Source organism: Choristoneura fumiferana, chromosome 17 (genome assembly GCF_025370935.1).
Source record: "Choristoneura fumiferana chromosome 17, NRCan_CFum_1, whole genome shotgun sequence".
NCBI classification, from domain to species: Eukaryota; Metazoa; Arthropoda; class Insecta; order Lepidoptera; family Tortricidae; genus Choristoneura; species Choristoneura fumiferana.
This window is the reverse complement of record NC_133488.1, coordinates 14,025,307-14,046,342: the sequence shown is the minus strand read 5'-3', so window position 1 is coordinate 14,046,342 and position 21,036 is coordinate 14,025,307. Positions and strand designations below refer to the sequence as shown.

General features: G+C 37.2%; 2 protein-coding genes across 3 annotated transcripts; one reads left to right on the top strand and one right to left on the bottom strand.

Moving 5' to 3' along the window:
* The first annotated feature begins 390 nt into the window (after positions 1-390).
* LOC141437210 (U6 small nuclear RNA (adenine-(43)-N(6))-methyltransferase-like) lies at positions 391-18,617 on the top strand. Its single transcript, XM_074100465.1, is given in 14 exon segments — positions 391-962; positions 1,107-1,320; positions 1,618-1,758; positions 1,870-2,005; positions 2,308-2,424; positions 2,643-2,803; positions 2,905-3,472; positions 4,216-4,454; positions 4,827-4,986; positions 5,143-5,285; positions 5,370-5,494; positions 7,882-8,007; positions 13,606-13,765; positions 18,426-18,617. Coding segments are annotated over 14 exon segments (2,535 nt in total). The 5' UTR covers positions 391-857; the 3' UTR covers positions 18,566-18,617.
* A 240-nt stretch (positions 18,618-18,857) lies between these two features.
* Positions 18,858-20,149, bottom strand: Slbp (Stem-loop binding protein). Of its 2 annotated transcripts, XM_074099750.1 has the most exons (5): positions 19,948-20,149; positions 19,768-19,871; positions 19,570-19,687; positions 19,365-19,487; positions 18,858-19,165 (listed from the first exon to the last, which is right to left on the bottom strand). In XM_074099750.1, the coding sequence occupies exons 2-5, from the start codon at positions 19,823-19,825 to the stop codon at positions 18,961-18,963; spliced, it is 504 nt and encodes a 167-aa protein (XP_073955851.1). In that variant the 5' UTR covers positions 19,826-19,871; positions 19,948-20,149; the 3' UTR covers positions 18,858-18,960. The 2 variants fall into 2 exon arrangements, with proteins under 2 accessions (XP_073955851.1, XP_073955850.1); XM_074099749.1 differs by having other exon boundaries at positions 19,768-20,148.
* Positions 20,150-21,036: the final 887 nt, after the last annotated feature.

Here is a 21,036-nt window from a genome sequence, read left to right as displayed (position 1 = left end):
GAGAAAAATAATTTGTTTTGGTAACATTTAGGTAACGTTAAGAGGATGCGGAAATGCGGAATACTTCACCGTAGCACAGATTAGTTAGAAATGATATGGGCGGCAGTGCATGGACACATTTAGTTCAAAAACAAACAAAAAACATGTAAACCAATAAAATATTTTACAAATAATTAAATCAATAACTTTGTTTGACGTGCAAAGTATTTCTTCAAAATTTTGGATGCATTGGATGGAATTTTGATTTTGACATTGTTATTAATACCATAGGTTATTAAATGAATGAATCCTATGGATCTTATGTGGGTCTGTTGTGGGCGTGTTTCATTACTCACTAGCACCTCACTAGTCAACATTTGGGTGACACTATTTCCCGGTCGTCAATACCGACATGGAAATACCGGTTTGATATTTCGTGTATACGCCCATAGGAACTCTTGTAACATGTCGTTGTTTCTTTAAAAAAAAAAATATGGCTCTGTGCCCTGTCCATCGGAGGACAATTTTGCCAGTGTCTAGTAGTTTTTGCCGTTGTACGGTAAAAAAATTCTAGAAAACGAAAATGAGAGGTAATGGTGGATGAACGATGACCCTCTTGTAACATGTGATGTGTGTGTGACACTAAGGTGACACTTATGGACGTGTACACGAAATATCGGGCGGTATTTCCAAGTCGGTATTGTCCGTGCCGATAAAGAGTGTTACGCATAACACAAAAAAAAACTTTGACAATTGACATTGTTATTTTGACTTTTGAGGTTAAGTTACGGTTATAATTTGGTTATAATTATTAATAATCGAAAGTTACCTGTATCTGCTTCGTTTATAGCACAAATAAGTGAAAAAAAGTTTCTGGGATGGCTTTAAACAAATATATGCATCCACGAAATATTTATAGAACTCCCCCAGACTTTGCTAAACTTTCTAAGGATTTCGCTGAATTTGCTGCCATCTCTCAACTTGTGCGTAAAATGAGTAAACATTCATAAAAAAAAAATTTTAGCACAAATTTAATACTAAGTACAATTCTGAATTTACATTTTAACATGCCAATATCTTAGTCAATTGAATGCTTTAGCGCTATAAAATTTCTTACTTTTTTCCAGGATGTAACAGGGAAAGTGACGATTGATTTTAAAGACCCAAAATCGTTGCGAATTTTGACGAAATGTTTGTTGAAATCAGATTTCAATCTTAATGTTGAAATTCCTGAGGATCGATTAGTCCCGACTCTTCCTTTGAGGCTTAACTATATACTGTGGATTGAAGACTTACTGAAAGCCATTGACAAGGATAATAACGTGAGAGGTCTAGATATAGGTACATCTACTTCATTATCTTATTGTATAATAATATTCAGTACTCGCTAAAGGCTGTTAGCATATAATTTTACAACTGGGGAATATGCTACTTGCAGAGCTGAGCTCAGAATTTTATTATTTACCTACTAAATTTCGATTCTATGGCAATCTATACAAAAAATAGCCTATGTGGTGTGGTGTTCCACAGATCCAGCCACTGTTTACCAAATTTAAAAAATCTGCCTAGCTAGTGGTTTTGGAGTGAAATAGTAACCCAAAGAAATGCTAACAAAATATGGGATTTATAATATTACAGGTACAGGAGCATGTGCTATTTACCCTCTACTTGCTGCTGCAAAGAATAAATGGCAAATGGTTGGAACAGAGGCGGATGAGGAAAGTCTGAGTAAAGCTCAGAACAATGTTCAAATAAATAACTTGCAGGAGTTAATACATGGTATGTAAAGTGATAAAGCTTGCTTATTTTTTGTGTAACAATAAATAAATATTGCGGGACAGTTGACAGCAATTGACCTAGGCCCAAAGTAATCAGAAACATTTATTTCAGTGAAAAAAATTGAAACAACATCAATATTCAATGAATTGTTTGGGAAAGAAAGTGAGCAGAAATTTCATTTTAGTATGTGCAATCCTCCTTTCTACAGCAATATCCAAGAGTTATGTGAATCCAGGAGTACCGCCAGGTTATTTTTTTTTATTTATACTTACACTATGGATTTCTATAAAGTGAAATTATTAATATTACTCCTAAAATAGTTGATAGTCACTGGCTATAAAATAAATATTATAAAAGATATTATGTGATCAGATTTAAAGTCTGCTTTAGAAATCTGCAAGAATAATTGTGCAAGTTACAGCACTCAATTTACCACTTCAAAACTCATTGGCCTCACAATGTACCTATGTAATGCAACTTGCTTGATTTTTATTACAGGTCTAAACCATGCATAATTACATTTCTAAATTCTTATTTCTTTAATTATAGACCACCTCCAAAAAATGGTTTCACTGGATCCCCACATGAGCTTATCACTGAGGGTGGTGAGTTGGAATTCTGCAGAAAAATGATCAAAGAAAGTAAAGAACATAAACACAAAATAATGTGAGTTTTTTATTTTGTAGTTTAAATATGAAATATTTGAATAAAAGTGCACAGAAACTGCCAAACAAACAACATATGTATACCATCTAAATTAAAATTTATCCTAAATAATTAATGTTAAACCCTTCCATCCAGTGTGATTCAAGTATTCACAAAAAAAAACCTCCCTAAATTTAAAAGTCCAAAAAATTAAATAAGTAATTATTTTCGTGTTACAGAATTTTTACAACAATGGTTGGTCATAAGTTTAACTTAGAGGAATTGTTAGAAGATCTGAAGGCAGAGGGTCTGAAACATACTAACTCTGAGTTTTGCCAAGGCCGTGTGACAAGATGGGGTCTAGCATGGACATATCAGGACTATGAAATCTATAAATTGGGTAATCATTTAAACAATAAAAACTTTTCATTTTCATTTTCAAGTATTAGTGTTTTCAACTAATTATTTTGGCCAGCCTACTATTAATGAATATGATTTCAGTTCCACCAAGAGAGAAACCTCGTAAGAAGAACGTAAGCACAACATACCAATTGCCAGAATTAACAGAGCAGACTAATAACTTTGAGACAGTCCATAACAAAATTAAATCAATCCTAAAAGACCTGCAGATAACACATAAAGTTCTAAACAAGAGAGGAAACAGTTTATCAATTGACATTGTTGCTACAACAAACACCTGGAGTAACCAGAGGAGAAAAAGAAGACTCATGAAAAGACAGGAATCAGAACAAAAAAAAATAAAGCTAGATGCTGCTAAAGAAATCTCTGTTGTAAATAATAATTTAGACGAAAAGTCTGAAATTCCAATTGCTTCAGTTTCTGGTGATTCTGATACTGCTACCAATACTAAATCAAACCAACCAGAGGTTGATAGCATTGGAGAATTTGAAAGACTTCAAGAAAATCAAGAACTAGTACATGCTTTTATTAAGATCTTTATGAAACAAGCTCAGGTAATTCTGGAAACAGAGTTTTTAAGTGGCAGCAGTGGCAAGGAAGGATTACATCAGATAGTACAATATATTAAAAATAATTGGAAATGATATTTGTTGTTTATTAGCGATTGACCCAAGATCGTGAAACATGGCGTAGTCTGCTGGGCTACTACGAAACTCTAAACTCGAAGTTCGTGTCGTGCTGTCCCTCTGACACTATATAATACGAGAGCGAGAGGGACCGCACGACACGAACTACGAATTACGAGTTTCGTAGTAGCCCTGCTGGTGTTGGAGGCCATATTTTGTAACACTTTCCCGGCCCGAATAATACCGACCCTGTTTTTGTCACTCACTATGTACGTACATTACAGCGCGCGCAATATTTTGTACGCCCTGATAAAGCGAGACCATGATAATGTACGGCATGATAATCGGAAGCAATAATGCAAATCGGATTATCACGTCGTACATTCAGAGTTGTACATTATTGTTTTCCGTGCCTGTAAAATTATGTTTTTCTGCCTACTTTGCATATGCAATGTATTGTGTTTTACTCACCACTTCGGCGTTTTTACTAGTGCCTCAAATATCCCATGTAATCGATCCATCCAATCACTCGACTTGAAAAAAGAAACGTAAACGTCAAAACACGATACATAGGTACAGCCGGGGCTACTACGAAACTCTAAGTTCGTATCGTACCGTCCCTCTCGCTCTCGTATTGAACAGTATGTGTCAGAGGGACAGCACGACACGAACTTTGAGTTTCGTAGTAGCCCTGCTGCTACTGCGGCACGGGAATTGCGGAATGCGGAGTACTTTTTACGAAAATATAGTAAATTATCCACCGCAGCATTAAAATGGATGAACCCACAGTATCTAAACAAGAGCAACCGCCGGAAATACAAAATGAGGAACCTATACTGTCGTTAGGTGCTGAGTTAGAAACGCACGGTCTGAGGGTTTCTAGTGGTAACGATGTCTCTGCAATCCCTACGGCGAAAGATCCTCAGAAACCATCACCAAAGAAATCAAAGAAACGTAAGCCCAAAGTGCCTCGAGATGTTACTGCCCCACGGCAGCCTCTGACCGGTAAGAAACCCTTTTTTTATTTCGTTATAATTAGGTTCATAATGAGGTTGTTAAATAACTGGCTAGATTTTAATGACGAAATACATAACTAGTTTGAGAGTAATAAAATTCGAATTTAGAAATCTTAAAAAGTACACTTTTTAAGTTATGTATGGAATTTCCCAGATAGTGCATTTCCTTTCCTTATGAGCATTTCACTTCCATAAAAGTGCTTATTTCAGTTATGTGTGTTTTACTATCCTTAGCCTGTTTTTAAAACTATGTCTCATTTATAATTGAAACATTGTATTTGTGATTATATTATTATGAAAATAAATTTGTTTTTTTTTCATGTTATCATGTCTGTATTTTAACTATTGTTTGTTGTTGTAGGCTATGTGCGTTATTTGAATGAGCGTCGTGACCAAGTGCGTGCAGAGCACCCTGAGCTTGGGTTTGCAGAGCTGACACGCCAGCTGGCTAGCGAGTGGAGCAAGCTGCCTGTCGAAGAGAAGCAGCATTATTTGGATGCTGCTGACCAAGATAAGGAGAAGTATGTTTCAAATGATTTTAATAGAAAATTGTTAGTAAAATATTAGGTTTAAAATTTTTAAACAACAACAGAAGGAATAAGCATCACTATTTATAGAGGGAACACTGCTGCCTTTTAAAAATCTAAATAATTCATATATTTATCCCTTTGTTTTAGGTACATTAAAGAGTGGGCTGAGTATAAGAAAACAGATTCCTATAAAGAATTTAGAAAACAACAAATGGAGCAAAAGCATTCTGGTGGATCTGCTAAAAAGATGAAGCACAGTCAACCTGCAAATGAAGGGTCAGCTAATACTGGTAATTAATTAACTACTAATTATTTATTTAAGGAATAAATCTTTATTTACCTGGGCTATTAAGAATGAACTTTAACCTTTTTAGTAACTCCACAAGCAAATACAGATCAAAACACTGTGACAGCCAATGGCCCCAGTGCTGCGCCTGTTGTCTCCACTTCACGGCAACCAACCCCACCTCGACCCAGACCTTGCATAACTCCTGCTTCTGTAAGTACACCATTGGTTTATCTGTATAGCACAACACACAAATATGTCGCGTTATCTGGTAAAAGGTACCTTGTTGTCGGTTCTAGTTTCCGAGATAATCGCGCTTGAAATAAAATGTTGAAAAAAATCATTTTTTCTTTTTTTTACTCTGTATTAATAAGCAGGGTCTAAATTTTAATTTGACAGAGACACCAGTTTTTAAATCGATTTTTTATGAGTTAAAACATCCCTTAAAGTTTAGTAAGAAAGGTACCTTATTGTCGGTGCCGCTCTTGAATGCTTTCTGTGCGCTCGGTATCGGTTTGGAAGACGTGTCGGACGTCGGTACTTTGTCGGCGCGTCATCATCATCATCATCATCCTAGCCTATACTTCCCACTGCTGGGCACAGGCCTCCTCTCAGAATGAGAGAGCTTGGGCATTAGTTCCCACGCGGGCCCAATGCGGTGCTTGTCGGCGCGTAAAAAACGTCAAGAATCATCATAAAATGCGTTTAATTAGAGTAAGGTAAATCATCAATAACTGGCCACCCTTAGGCGGTAGCCAGTTAGGCCCTTATTACACTAGCGATTTGCGGGCGAGTAGAAAGCGAGGTGAGCGCGCAGCGAGTTCGCTTCGAGCGCGTAACGATTTCACCGCGAGCATGAAACGATATCGCCGCGAGCGCGCAACGATGTCGCTGCGAGTTCGCTGCGTTAGCGCCGAAGACGCCCTATTTATTATACGAAAGTCTACAATATGGCATTTTTGGCGCTAAAGCAACGAACTCGCCATGCGCTCGCAGCAGCGACATCGTTGCGCGCTTGCGGCGAAATCGTTATACGCTCGCAGCGAATTCACTGTACGCTTGCCTCGCTTTCAACTCTCCCGCGAATCGCTAGTGTGATAAGGCCCTTATTGACGATTTACGCCAATTTGTCTTTTTTTTATTCGACTGGATGGCAAACTAGCAAGTGGGTCACCTGATGGTAAGAGATTACCACCGCCCTTAGACACCTGCAACACCAGGGGGATTGCAGATGCGTTGCCAACCTAGAGGCCTAAGATGGGATACCTCAAGTGCCAGTAATTTCACCGGCTGTCTTACTCTCCACGCCGAAACACAACAATGCAAGCACTGCTATTCACGGCAGGATTAGCGAGCAAGATGGTGGTAGCAATCCGGGCGGACCTTGCACAAGGTCCTACCACCTGCTGGTCTTAAGAGGTTGATTTATAGTAATAATAATAACGATTAATAGTTACAACTACAAATCAAAAGCAATTTTTTAGATCTTATTCTTAACTATGTCACTAAACATTTTTCGTCCGACAATAAGGTACCTTTTCAAATACGTTAATCATTTAGTGTGTTGAGACAAAATTATAGGTTTTTGGTAAGAGTTTTAATACTACAATGTTCTTAAATTAAGACTATTAAAATTAATCGTAAGTTATTAGTCGTTTTCAAATGATATCACTTCATAATCACTAAATATTTTGCCACCGACGATAAGGTACCTTTTAGAAAATATATAGTGATTGTACCAACTTTTTACTAAACTTTACCTTGAATTTTGAGACTGAAAAAACTAGTTTTTTAAGATTTGTTGAGTTAATTTGGTCTCATTTGGCTATGTTTTAGCGTACTAAATATAAAAGTTTGTTGATTTTTACTGTTTAATTACATTTGTAAACAACAAAGTTATTTTTGTTAATGTATTTTTTTATATAATAAACAACGTTAATTCAAAACGGAGTAGTTCTTATTTAGTGTCCAATCACGCATAATATTTTTTCCTTCGATAAAATCCAATGGAAATATACTATAAATAGAAAAAAATGTAAAAAATCCATCAACCTTTTTTTTTACTTTATGCACTTTGGCAAGGTAAACTATAGGAAAACCGTTGTCCAGTTACAAAATTGTTCTTGAAACCTGAAAGCCCGTACAATCTACTCCTCAAATAGCATGTCATCTATGTAACTTCCAACAATAACATACTTTTATTGGGTGTATAAGTTTGAATTCAATTTTCTCATAATCACCTTTTCTGGCTTTTGAGCTTCAACATTTTTTTTAAAATATCTATTAAACCTACATGCATGTTTCTTACATGGTTCGATAGCTAAATGTATGTAGATTATGGGGATATCAATAACTCAATACCGACAACAAGGTACCTTTTCCCAGATAACGCCACATATCATCAAATATCAGAATCTTCAAATTATGAAAGACAGCTTGCTATTGCCTATCCTATCTACATAATCAAAGTCAAAATCAAAATAATCTTTATTCAATTTAGTCTTATGAATGTAAAAAAAAATGTATCACTGGTATGTTATGTTATGGCACACTCCACTTCTTCTGTTTTAAACTAGTTTGTACACTTTTTCTTTTATTAGGGGGAAGACTTAGCTGGTGGTGATACGGACATACCTATATTCACAGACCAGTTCCTGCAGCACAATAAGTTGCGGGAATCTGAGCTCAGACAGCTCAGGAAGGCCAACTCTGACTATGAGCAGCAGGTAAATTATGTACTTTTATAATTGACAATTGATGATTTGACAATTATTGAACCTGATCACAAAATCCGCGCGATTTTGCGCGAATCGGTTAAGAAATGCGACCCGTAGAAGATAACAGCCAGACATTTCAGCCATGGCTGAGCAGACATGCAAAACTGAAACAGAGATGCTTTCCTCAGGCTTCGCACTTGCTCAGGCTTTAAAATCAACTTTATACAATGACAGGAGTTGGACACTCTGCAGTTTAGGTACGTTCGGCCGGCGCACCTTTTCAACAGGCACACGGCGGTGGGTTGCGCGTCGCGCGTGATTTGTGTAGGTACCTATACTCTGTCTATTTAACAGAGTTAGTACTAGGAAACAGAGAATTCACATAATTGGTCAGCGATAAGGACGATGCACAGGCACAAGATAGGTTTACATGCCTGTCAAAATTTAGTCATTATCTGTCTCTCGTATGGTGCGGACGCTTTCAAGTGCTTATCTTTGATTACTAATTTTTACCTGGCTCGTTTATTAGACTGTTTCCCATTTAACCTGTGACTTCGCTTGTTTATCGGACTGTTTTCTGCTTCTTCTGTGACTCGGCTTGTTATTGGACATTATTTTGTTAAAATATGGAAAACCAGCCAAATGTGACGAAAAAAAGGCGTTTAAGGCATTTCTCGTCAGAAGAGAAGTCAATGGTACAAAACTTGTACGATACTTTTTTAAAGGAGACTCCACACGCTTCACACAATGAGATTGCAAAAACGATTGCCTCATCATTAGGCATTCACTGGGTACCTATCTGTGTGCAGAATTTTGAAGGAAAAGCAGACAAGTGGAATCCTTAAATCGCCTAAGAAGGCAAAGACAAGGAAATTTGTTATTAGCAAGACTGACAACTTCACTAAAGACGCATTGCGGAGCATTGTGCATGGATTGAACTTCCAACATTAGACAAAATATTGGGTGTTGTCAACGAAGATACAAATCTCGGAAATTATAAGCGGGCGACACTACACAAATTATTAATAAACATTGGATTTAAGTTTATGACAACACATCGCAATAGTATGCTGAATGATCGAGAAGATTTACAACATTGGAGGCGAAATTATTGAAAATCGATAAAAGAAGCCAGAGACTCAAATAATTTTTATTTTTATTTGGATGAGACCTGGGTGAACGAGGGGCATACGAAAAGCACGATATGGGTTGACTTGACACGACAATACAAAAAGCAAGAGATGCAATGCTGAATGGTTTATCAGTTGCTTTAAAGAATCCATCAGGTAAGTTATTTATCATACTTAAGTGTTAATAAGTTCGTAGTAAAACTTCATATCATATCATATCATTAATCTTTACTAATAACAGGTAGCAGCAGGATGGATTGTCACTCTAGAAGATGAGCTCTGGTTGAGTTCGTTCCACGCGTCAGTGTAGTGTGGTGGTGGTGATAGATGGGTTTGTGTGATTTGTGTGTGTTCTTACAGTGTGGAGGTGGAGGAACTGCATGAACACGCATATTTTGCATAAGCTTAGCTATCGTAAGGTCGCGGGTGAGCAAGGAAATTATTTCAGTTCGTTTTTAAGATGTGCTTATTCTAAAGGGCATAACTCCATAACTACGACACAATAGATCCATTACTTTTGTCTAGTCTCTTAAAAAAAGATCACGTAAATCTGACGTAGACGTTGCATAGAGACAATATCAAAATTATGACAGCTCCTTTTTCTGGTGATAAAGGCAAAGGAAACATATCTATTCTGTTGTAGTGTTGGCAAATTCAGACATATTTTTTAATTTTTGTATTTTTTTTAATATGGAGAAATCAATTATAATAATATTTTCCCATGTTCAGGAGGCAAAACTCGTTCGATTCCTGTAGTAATTAACAGATGTTAAAAAAATTAAATCTTGTCAATTGACGATTTTATTAATCCACTTCAAAAAAGGAGGAGGTTCTCAATTCGAGTGTATGTAGGTATGTTTTTTTTTGTATGTTTGTGACGCGATAACTTCGCCAATTGTGGGCCGATTTCAAAATTATTTTTAGTTCTAAAGGACATACCTCCGAGGTGGTCCCATTGACACCAAGTCAGGATCTGATGATGGGATCTTAGAGAAATCGAGGGCAACCCTCGAATTTTTAAAGTATACCTATAACGATTTTGGCATTTTTAACATCAAGTCAAGTATTTACATTCTGAAAGTATCATTTGGTGAACTGGACCCTGATAAAGAAGACCGTAGGTACTGGTACTCTGATATAAAATGATATAAATATGCTGTGTTTGAGCCTAATGGAATCGTTGTGAGATGCACTTTGGCTTCTTCTTTCCGCTGGCGCTACAACCTCTGTGGGTCTTGGCCTCCTCCACAATTTTCTCCAGTTGTCACGGTACCTTGCAACCTTCTTCCAGCTGGTAAACTTTCCATCCTCCTGAGATCTTCTTCCACACAGTCACTCCAACGCTTTTTAGGCCTGCCTCTCGGTCTCTTTTGTTGCGGCGTCCACTTTGTCATTACTTTTACGGCCCTTGTGTCCGGCATTCTTTCAAGGTGACCCGCCCACCCAGTCGCTGCGACTTACAAAACCTGACGATGTTCTCGTGCCCGATAAGTGCGTCCAGTTCATGGTTCATGCGTTGACGGTAGATACCGTCAACTCTTTCACAGGACCATAGATTTTTCTCAACACTTTCCTTTCGAACACGGCAAGCTTCATTTCGTCTCTCTGGGTTAAGGTCCAGTTTCGCAGGCGTAAGTCACAACAGGCCTGATGATGGTGTGATAGATGGTGAGTTTCGATTTTCACACTAAGCAGCTTAGAACTTAGGGGTTTGGCACATGCGTAATAGCATTTGTACCCAGCAACTATCCGTGCCTTAATCTCCTCGTCAGATCTATTCTGCGAGGTAATTGTTGCTCCTAGATACTTGAAGCTGCTCACGCCGCTTATGGTTTGATTGCCGATGTTAACGTTTTGTGCTGTCCAGGCTGTCTAGCTGTTGCAAGGTACTCAGTCTTGGATGCATTTACACGCAGTCCAAAAGTAGCGGCTTCGGTCTCTAGCGTTAGACAGTGGTCGGCCATCCTGTTTCTTGACCTGCTGGTAATGACAATATCATCAGCATACGCAGCGAGTTGAGAGGTGTTGTAGTCAATCAGGCATTGATATTCAATTTACGTGTGGCAGCCTCAAGTGTTAACTGTCGCTTTGTAGATATCTAAGCCGCATTTCATTCTTTTTATTAAGTGCCTGCCTATATTCTTCATCAAACCATTCTATATTTCTTGTACGTTTTGCCTTCCCATAGTATTTTTGGCTGAATCCGTGACCGGTGTTTTTATATTCTGCCACTCTTCATCGATGTTCTTGGACGGGACATATTTAGTAAGTTGTCTTCCTACTTCATTTTCGTACAAAGTTTCATTAGTTGTATCTTTTAGTTTGTCTGTGTCCCATTTTATGCGTTTCTCACCTTTAGCGTTCTGAATTTTACAAGTTTTTTCCTTTAAAGAGGCAACAACTAATAAGTGGTCAGAGTCACAGTTGGCACCTCTGTATACTCTAACATCTTGAACATTGGACAGTCTACGCTTGCTAAATAGCACATGATCAATTTGATTGTATTGAGCCCTACCGGGAACCTTCCAGGTGCCTTTGTGTATATTTTTGTGTGGAAATTTCGTACCACATATAAAAAGATTATTTGCTACTGCAAAATTGCACAAGAGTTCTCCATTGTCGCTGGTGTCTTCATGCAGAGAATGTTTACCAATCACGTCCTCATATACATTCTCTTTCCCCACTTTTGCGTTGAAGTCACCTAGAACACAAAGAGCATCATATTTCGGCACTTTACTGCATAGTGTGTGAAGTTCCTCGTAAAACTTTTCTTTGTCTTCGTCTGATGCGTCTTCCGTTGGTGAATATGCGCAGACATATGTAGTATTGTAGAGCTTTCCTTTGACTCGTATTTTGCATAGTCTGTAGCTATATAGTCTGTCTCTTGCTGATGATAAAACCAGTGCCGCGGTATCCCTGAATGTCGGCACAGCTGTAGTGAAGTGTATACTCGTCTTTATCTATGGTGCCAGTTCCTTGCCATCTGATTTCTTGAAGTGCTATTAAATCGAGGTTGTATTTCCTCAGTTCGCAGCCAACTTCATCCATTTTTCCAGCTTGTAGCATAGACTGAACATTCCATGTACCGATTCGTAGGCTTAATCGTTTTTCCATAAGTCTTTGCCGAGGTCGTTGTGTTTTAAGCAATCCGGATTTTTCTGTATTGGACTTCGGAACGTTTAGGTTTTTACCTTGTAGGGTTGTTGGCCCTACGAAGAACCCTCCTCCTTTACCCGGGCTTGGGACCGGCAGTGCGCGAGATGCAACACAGGCGGAGTTGATGCACTTTGGCTACAAATCACTAAAAACTGAAAATATATTTTTTAACAAAAAATGGAACCGACTTCAAAAACCTTCAAAATAATTTTCTACTATTATGAAGTCGATGCCTCAGCACGAGGCGAGTGCCACGAGCCAGCACCAGCAGGAGTGATTGAAGCCCAAATATAGTATGTAGGTGAGGTAGACGACTATAGTTCCACTCCTGCTGGTTCGTGCTGTGTTAGGCACCGACTTCAAACTAATAGAAAATTATTTCCAAGGTTTTTGAAGTCGGTTCCATCTATTGTTATTAATAAAATACTAATTGTTGCCCGTGTCTTCGTCGGCGAAGAATTTGTCAATCCTTTATTGCTATACCACAGGAACTATTCAATTTTCCGGGATAAAAGGGGCTATAAACTATCTGTGCTCCCTTCATCCAAATCCGATCCGCCGAGCCTCAGTATTTCGTGATTAAGTAGCAAACTCTTCATAAGCTTTCTTAGTTATAAATAACTAGCTGTTGCCAGCGACTTCGTCTGCGTTCTGCGAACAATTCATTTATCGCTATCACAGACAGGAACTGTGCAATTTTCCGGGATAAAAAGTATCGTGTATCAATCCAGGTTATATAAACTGAGTAATCTTACTATACCTAAGTACTCTATCGAAAAGAAAACGCGCTTTTAACGCGCGTTTCTAAAACACACGTCGACGGTCGGTTTCTGATAAAATATTTTTTTTTTTAGGTCTTCAATTGTGTGGAGTAAATTGTGTCTTAAGGACGGTAAATAAGGAATTACGAACGAGAGTCTATTAGAAGCCCGAAGTCGAAGACTGAGGGCTTTAATGAGTCGATGTTCGTAATTCTAGTACCGCCCGTGCGACATACAATGTTTTTCATCACATTTTTGAGTAAAATTGTATATTTGTAAAAGAAAAACTAATATTTTTTCCGATATTATTTACCGACCTTGGGCTTCATTAAAAGAAAATTTGTACGCGCTATGACTCATTTACCGACCACGGATTTCATGACAAGCACATTAAGGTCGAGGGTTTTATTTGGGGGGTTGCAACCAAGGTAGCCTGCATGTTACGACACAGTTTACGAGCAAGTGTGATGAAAAAAATCTAACTCAGTCTGATGTACCTACCTACACGTTGTTGGTGTGAATATGTCAGGAGTGTTTTTCATAAAGTTTGTCCTGTTCAGAACGCAATACTGCAAAGGCACGCGGAGGAGGTGAGCGGCGCGACGGCGCGGCTGCGCGCGGAGACGGCGGCAGCGGCCGAGCGCATCGCCGCGCTCGCCGCGCATCGCCGCGCGCTCGTCGCCGCACTCGTGCCTGCGCTGCACTCTCTCGCTATACCAGGTTCACTTACTTCCTTTAGGCTGCGTTTAGACATACTCTGAAAAGAGACGGTACGCTAAAATCGCGCGATTCCCGCCGTGTCTGAACCAGGCATGTTATGGTATGGAGCTCCGTATCCGTAAACGAAACTATCGGATATCCGAAATAAAAAACTATCCGTAACCGTAACTGAATCCGATATAAAAATGTGACAGGTTTTTGTTTTTGCCCGGCCGAGCCGATAGAACAGCCGCGCGCGTCTTCTGCATATATTGTTTACTAGCTTTTACCCGTGGCTTCGCACGCGTAAACTATTCGGTCGGGTAGTTGCAATTGAAATTTTCGGGATTTTACAAAATATTCCTGGAAAATTCCAAAATTTATATCGTGGTCTTTATTGAGGTTGTGTTGAGAATAACTGTACAAAATTCAAGACTATAAACCCAGTGCTGAAATTTCAAAATTTTTCCCTATCCGAATTCAAATTCAAATCATTTATTCAGTAAATAGGCCGCAATGGGCACTTTTACACGTCATTTTTTAAACTACCAGCGGAAAGACCATCATTGCCAAGAAGAATGCGCCGCAAGAAACTTGGCAGTCATTTTTTCAAAATAAAATAATTACCTACAAATAAAATACTTAAAAACTACAGTTAAAGAAAAAAATACAAAATAATAATCATAATAATGCAGGGATGTATGGGGTCCCTTAGTTACAAAACTCTCGTGGGAATATCGGGATAAAAGTTCGCATGAATAACAATTCTCCAGAAACTACACAAATTGCTAATTGTGATGTGATGCAATCATACATTTATCTGGGAGCCTTGATTAGGAACAACGGTGGATGTATCGACGAAGTAAAGAGGCGTATGGCAATTTCTAGGTCTGCGATGGACAAGTTAAGGAAAATATGGAGGAATCGCAACATATATAGAGCCACAAAAAACGGGCTAGTTCGGGCACTTGTATTCCCCATATTCTTGTACGCCGCGGAAACGTGGACCCTGCGGGAAGTAGAGAAGAAGAAGAAGATAGACGCCCTAGAGATGTGGTGCTGGAGGAGAATGCTCGGAGTATCGTGGACTGAATTCCGTACCAACGAGTCTATACTTAGAAAACTCGGCATCAAGCAGCGTCTATCGCCTTTGGTTCAATCTCGTATCCTCACCTTCTTTGGTCACGTATGCCGCCGAGGGGAAGTGTCTATTGAGCGACTTGTGATCCAGGGAAAGGTTGAGGGTACCAGGCCACGAGGAAGATCGCCTATGAGGTGGACTGACCAAATAAAAGCGGCAGTACATGACTACATGAATGCACGAGGAAGGCGGCAATCAGGGAGGAATGGCGGCGTGTTGTGAAGCTTGCCACCAACACCTGAAGCGATGACCACGACCACTCTCTCAAGAGTGATACCGACAAAGAAGAATAAATAAAAAAAATGAAATTTTTATGGTTAGGTTATTCTATTGCTGTCATAATTTACGACTCGTTACTATTACAATAAAATTAAAGTCAAGTCATCTATATTCCTATTAGAAAGAACTCTTTATTGTGCAAAAGAAAATAAATAAAAATACAATAAAAAAATTACAAAATTATACGAGTACGTGAGGGTAGGGGAGGTAAATTATACGGGTAATCCTTAGTTTGTAGGTATAGGTTTAAGTTTTTTTTTTTTAAATTTTTTATTTTATTTTTAATTATTCCTATTTGTATTTTACTTTTACGCTTCCCTAAAAATGCAATATCCGTAACCGAAACTATCGGATAATCCGTAATAATTTAACATTCGTTACCGTAACCGGTATTATGTTTGACATATATCCGTATCCATATCCAGATCCAAAATGTTATATCCATAACATCCCTGGTCTGAACGCAGCCTTACTAACTAAAAATATAATATTTACTTAACTGAGTAGTATGAATAGTAGAATTGGGTTGTTTCCAGGTAAAAGAAAAATCTAATCCGTCAGTCTTTATCAGAAAATATTGGACACGTATTTGTTCTTTTTTCAATCAAACAATTACAAAAATAAGGCGCCCAAAGTTTGGGAGCAGGGCCCCGTGACGTGACGTCACGCCGTGCTGGAAATTGTCGCACGGCGTGACGTCACGCAGAACTGTCATTATTTATATTTCATTTTTTTTTTGTTTAGTTTTATAGACTATACGTTATGACTATCCAATTTATTAAAAGTGTAAACAAACCGATTTCATCAAAATTCTTATATAAACTTTCACTGGATCGAATCAATAACACATTTATCTATAATTCGTGTCTTTTAACTAGATGTCTAATCACTTTTTTCACCAAAATTCACTTGATTTCAATATTTATTTTTCATTTGAAAAATATTCGTCAAAATCTAACTTTATTTCTTGATTGAAACATGTGTATAATCTGCAGTAGCATAGACTAGCGTAGAGATGGTGGAAAATTTTACATTTTAAAGAAAATTGTTAACAAAAAAGTAAAACCGACTCCAAAAAAAAAACAAAAAATAGAACCGACTACAAAACTCTTCAAAATATTTTTCTACTAGCTCGAAGTCGGTGCCTCAGCACGAGGCAGCAGGAGTGGAACAATAGTCGTTTACCTCACCTACATACTATGGGTTTCAATCACTCCTGCATGCTTGTTTGCTTGTCTTAATGCTAAAAATGCCAAAATCGCCATAGGTGTGCCTATAAATTTTGAGGATTGCCCACGATTTCCCTAGGATCCCATCATCAAATCTTGACTTGGTGACAATGTGACCACCTCAGAAGAGTACTCTTTCGAATAAAACAAGAATTTTGAAAATCGGCCCACAATTGACTGAGTAAACGGTGAACATACATAAAAAAAAAAAAAAAACATTGGAACATAGAACCTCCATCTTTATTTTGGATTAATGCGCGGATGAATAAGCGATTTTATTTACTTTCCTTAAAATTAAAAAATAGTTACTGCTTTTATAATTGTATAAACAGTCTTTGGAATGAAATCAACTAAATCAAGTATTGTAAATAATAGATAAAAATACTTTGCCTATTCAATTAATAAATTAATCGATTTACTGATCAGATTAATAATTTTGCAATAAGTTCTAGGTTTTCACATCATTGAATGTCTGTGGTCGGATAAAGGGCGTCTTTGTTTACACATTTCATAAGGCAAATAATTTTTACAACTGTTATTGGTTGTTATTATGATCAGTTGAAAAAAATAATGGGCAGTTATTTTATTTTTCATCACACTTGCTCCTAAACAGTGTCGTAACATGCAGGCTACCTTGGTTGCAACCCCCCAAATAGAACCCTCGACCTTAATGTGCTTGTCATGAAGCCGGTGGTCGATAAATGAGTCATTGCGCGTACAAATTTTCTTGTCATGAAACCCAAGGTCGGTAAATGATTCCATGCCCGTACATTAATGCTGCTGCGCGCGCTGTGCTGCAGGACCACATACACACGCACGTTCCGGCGAATGCTGAGGGAGGGGGAGGGGGAGGGCGGCGCTGCCAAGAGCGCAGCCCGAGGTATCGCCAATATTTGGAAGAATTATATTCTTTTAGAAATAAAAAAGTTACTCGCAAATGTGATGAAAAACATTGTACGTCGCACGGTCGGTACTAGAATTACGAACATCGACACATTAAAGCCCGCAGTCTTCGGGCTTCTAATAGACTCTCGTTCGTAATTCCTTATTTACCGCCCTTAAGACACAATGTACTATTCTGGTGGTTGGTAAATTACTATAGCAGTAAATAGAAAATTCAGCGGTTATTTCTTCTTACAAATCAGGTTCTACAATTATTTAAGCAGTGTAATAAATGATTGGCCAGTGAAATAATGGAATGGGCAGTTAGATAAATAGTTCGGCAGTTAATGGTGAAAAACATCGATATTGACAGTAGTGCACCCAAGTTCATCGCGAAACAACATATTTCGATCAAAAAGAAACGTGTCTACGTAATTAAGTATCAACCTTGCATCTTTGTAAATAAATTTAATAATGCTAACATAACTCATTTTTTTTTAAAAGAAGAACGTATTTGACCTATTCGTTATTCATACGAATCGGAAGAAGGAACGAAAACATATTATTATTGGTCTAATAAAGTAAAGAAACGATCAGCTAGAAGGTACGATCTTGTATGATTCTTTGTCAGATGCTGTACCTATTTATGTATCGTACTGAAGATTATCATTACCATGAGAGTAAAGTCCTCAGAACATAGATTATCGAAAAAAGTAAATAGATCTTCAGTTCAAACGATTTAGAATGAGATTTCTCACCAGCTTATTTCGATTTGTTACCTGACAGCTAATAACTGCCCATTCGGTCATATTTCTGCTCAATATTTATTTAAATGCCCATTTAAAAATTTCTTACCAATCATTTTTATTTAGTTTACTGCTCAATTTATACTGCTGAACTTTTAAATAAACATGTATTTTGTAATTTTGAACTTACCAATTCTACAATACACAACTGCCGCTTTAAATCAGTGCCTTTTCATAAATTGGATCGAAATACAATACCTATAAAGAAAAAAAAACATGCATTTTGGTGCAGTTGTTGAAGATACCATAAATGATGCATTTCTAGCATGTAAAGTGCGAGTAATCTTCGGGCCCGCAAACATTCAAATGTTTGCAAAATCTTAACAGTAAAATTATTGTTACAGGAGGACCAACTGGAGCGACTGAGAGTAATATTGATGAATATATGGATAAACTCAATACTCTAGCCACTGAGACAAAGAATCATGCTGTTATAAAGCAAGCTAAAGATATTTTAAACAGAATAGAGCTACCCATGAATTAATTTAATAAAATATGTGAATTGCTTTCTACAAATAAATTTAATATTAAGTAAATGTTTGGTGGTTTTACTTAACTAATTTTTACTTTTCCTAAGAGATTTTACAAACAAAATGATAAGATAATCAGTCATTTTATTTTTTAACTAATATCATGCCATGTAATTAATGTTTGTAAACATACCCATTAACAACTTAGAAATTTAGTAACTACATATTTATAAACTGCATCATTTAGTAATTTTATGTGTTGTAAAATTTAGGGTCAAACAAGGTGTTCAAATAATAAAATGTAAATTTAGTTGGTTATTTAATACTTATCAACATACACATCAGTCATGTCATACATATATTGCTTACTATTACTAATTTAGTAGATCAACTATATATTTTTTAGATACTATTCTGATGGATTTTCATTCTCCTCATCCTCATCAGACTCAGGGTTGGAGTTTGTATGGGAGCCAGTGTTGGAGCCAGCATTTGTACCAGTATCATAGTCATGCAGTTTCTTTCTCCACATTTTTATCAGAGTGTCCCAGGATCTTCTGCTATATTTTGCATATTTATCAGGAGTCTTGGGATCATCTTTAGTCCGATTTGTTCTACAAAACAAGAAATATATTACTGTCACATTAATAAAAAAGGTTTTTTTTTTTAAATGAAGTGATATCCCTAAGTTGGATGTTTGAGATTTATCAGTTAGTTCATAGTCAATTTTTATATTGTTTGAATTTGAAATACACAATATTAGATTAAATGATTTTATTCAGAATACACTGAATTACCATTAGCAATACCTACATTGGTACTTTTTGTAAATAATTGTTGTATCCAACAGTATTTTTTCCATAATCAATTTGTTTTTGCCTTCTTTGTAAAATTAACGGGTCACTCTCCAGCTCCATTGGTCTCTTTGGAGGTTTGCTGTAAAACACAAGAGTATTATAATACATAAGCATGGTTTTATAATAATTCCTAAAATGGCTTTCATAAATCAAGTAAGTACCTTTCTCTTTGGTCTGTATCAGGTTTCTCAGTAAGTTTTACCCGTTTCCTGCTGTTGGAAGTTTCTCTACTGCTATCACTACTCTCAGACATCTTTTTTTCTTTTGTTGGTTTCCGAACTAAAATAACAAATGTATTAAATATGAAAATGTAATAATTATGTTAGCTTAGTTATTAAAAATACTTATTTTGCCATTACCATTAAGAGTTTCCTTGAGGTCCTTTGTCCAAGCATTATTTATTGCTGATCTGCTCATTATCGAATAATTGTTTCTTTTCTTTCTTAGCCAAATATGCGTACCACTAATAGCAAAGATGTTGTTGTTAAGGCGGAATGAAGCAGTAGGCCAAAATAAGATTATATTTTGACTGTGCTTACCACCCAAAAAGTAACGAAAGTATTGTAATGTGGGACTACTATTTCGAATTGAAAATTACTACTTTTGTTGTGATGAATGCATATTTATTCACATGAAAAGAAATAAAAAATCTCAAAATTACTGCGCTGCGCTGTGATATGACACTGACAGTTGAGAAAACGCGCGTACGGTTGATTACTGACTGACCACAGACTGAACAACAACTGAAGGAAGGAAATAAATACACACACACACACATATAAAAAAAAATACACATGGTTACAGTTACAGCATGGAGGTATTCAAATCAAAACGGGTATAAAAAGGTTAATGCAGGGTCGGCAACGCGCGAGTGATACTTCGGGTGTTTCAAGCGTTCCTAGGCGGCGGTAAATGCTTAACATCAGGCGGGACTCACGCCTGCTTGCCACCGACGTGGTATAAAAAAAAAACGCTTAATTAAACGCTTTTTTTTGTGATCCTTGGCCACTGATGCTTTGGCTACCAGAGTTGCCGTAAAAAGGAATAATTAAACGCATGCTAAGACCCCTTCCACACGATAAAATGTTAGAAGTAAAATGAAATATGAAATTCAAGATCATTGGTTAACCGCGAACACTCCAATTACAAGCCTAAATATTGCAGCCAATGCAGAGCAGCAATTATTGAAATCTTTCGTCTTTTTTTCAGAATTCTTGGAACGTCAGTTCTGCAGGGCTACTCCTAAACTCGAAACTCGAAGTTCGTGTCGTGCGGTCCCTCTCGCTCTCGTATTAAATAGTATAAGTGTCAAAGGGACCGCACGACACGAACTTCGAGTTTCGAGTTTCGGCGTAGCCCTGCTGTCTGTGGAGTGTCCCTCTCTGTCTCTGTCCCTCTACTCTCTTTACAGTACGACAAGATCTTATTGAACGTGGATGACGTTTGCTTAAAAGCGCTTTATTTGATATATATATATATATATATATATATATATATATAAAAAAATGATTATTATTAAATTATCATTGTTAGATTTAGGTTATTAGGATTTTAATTAATCTCAAACGAACTAATAACCACGTACATAAGTTACAAATTACATTACAACGCCTTATTCACAATGTTTT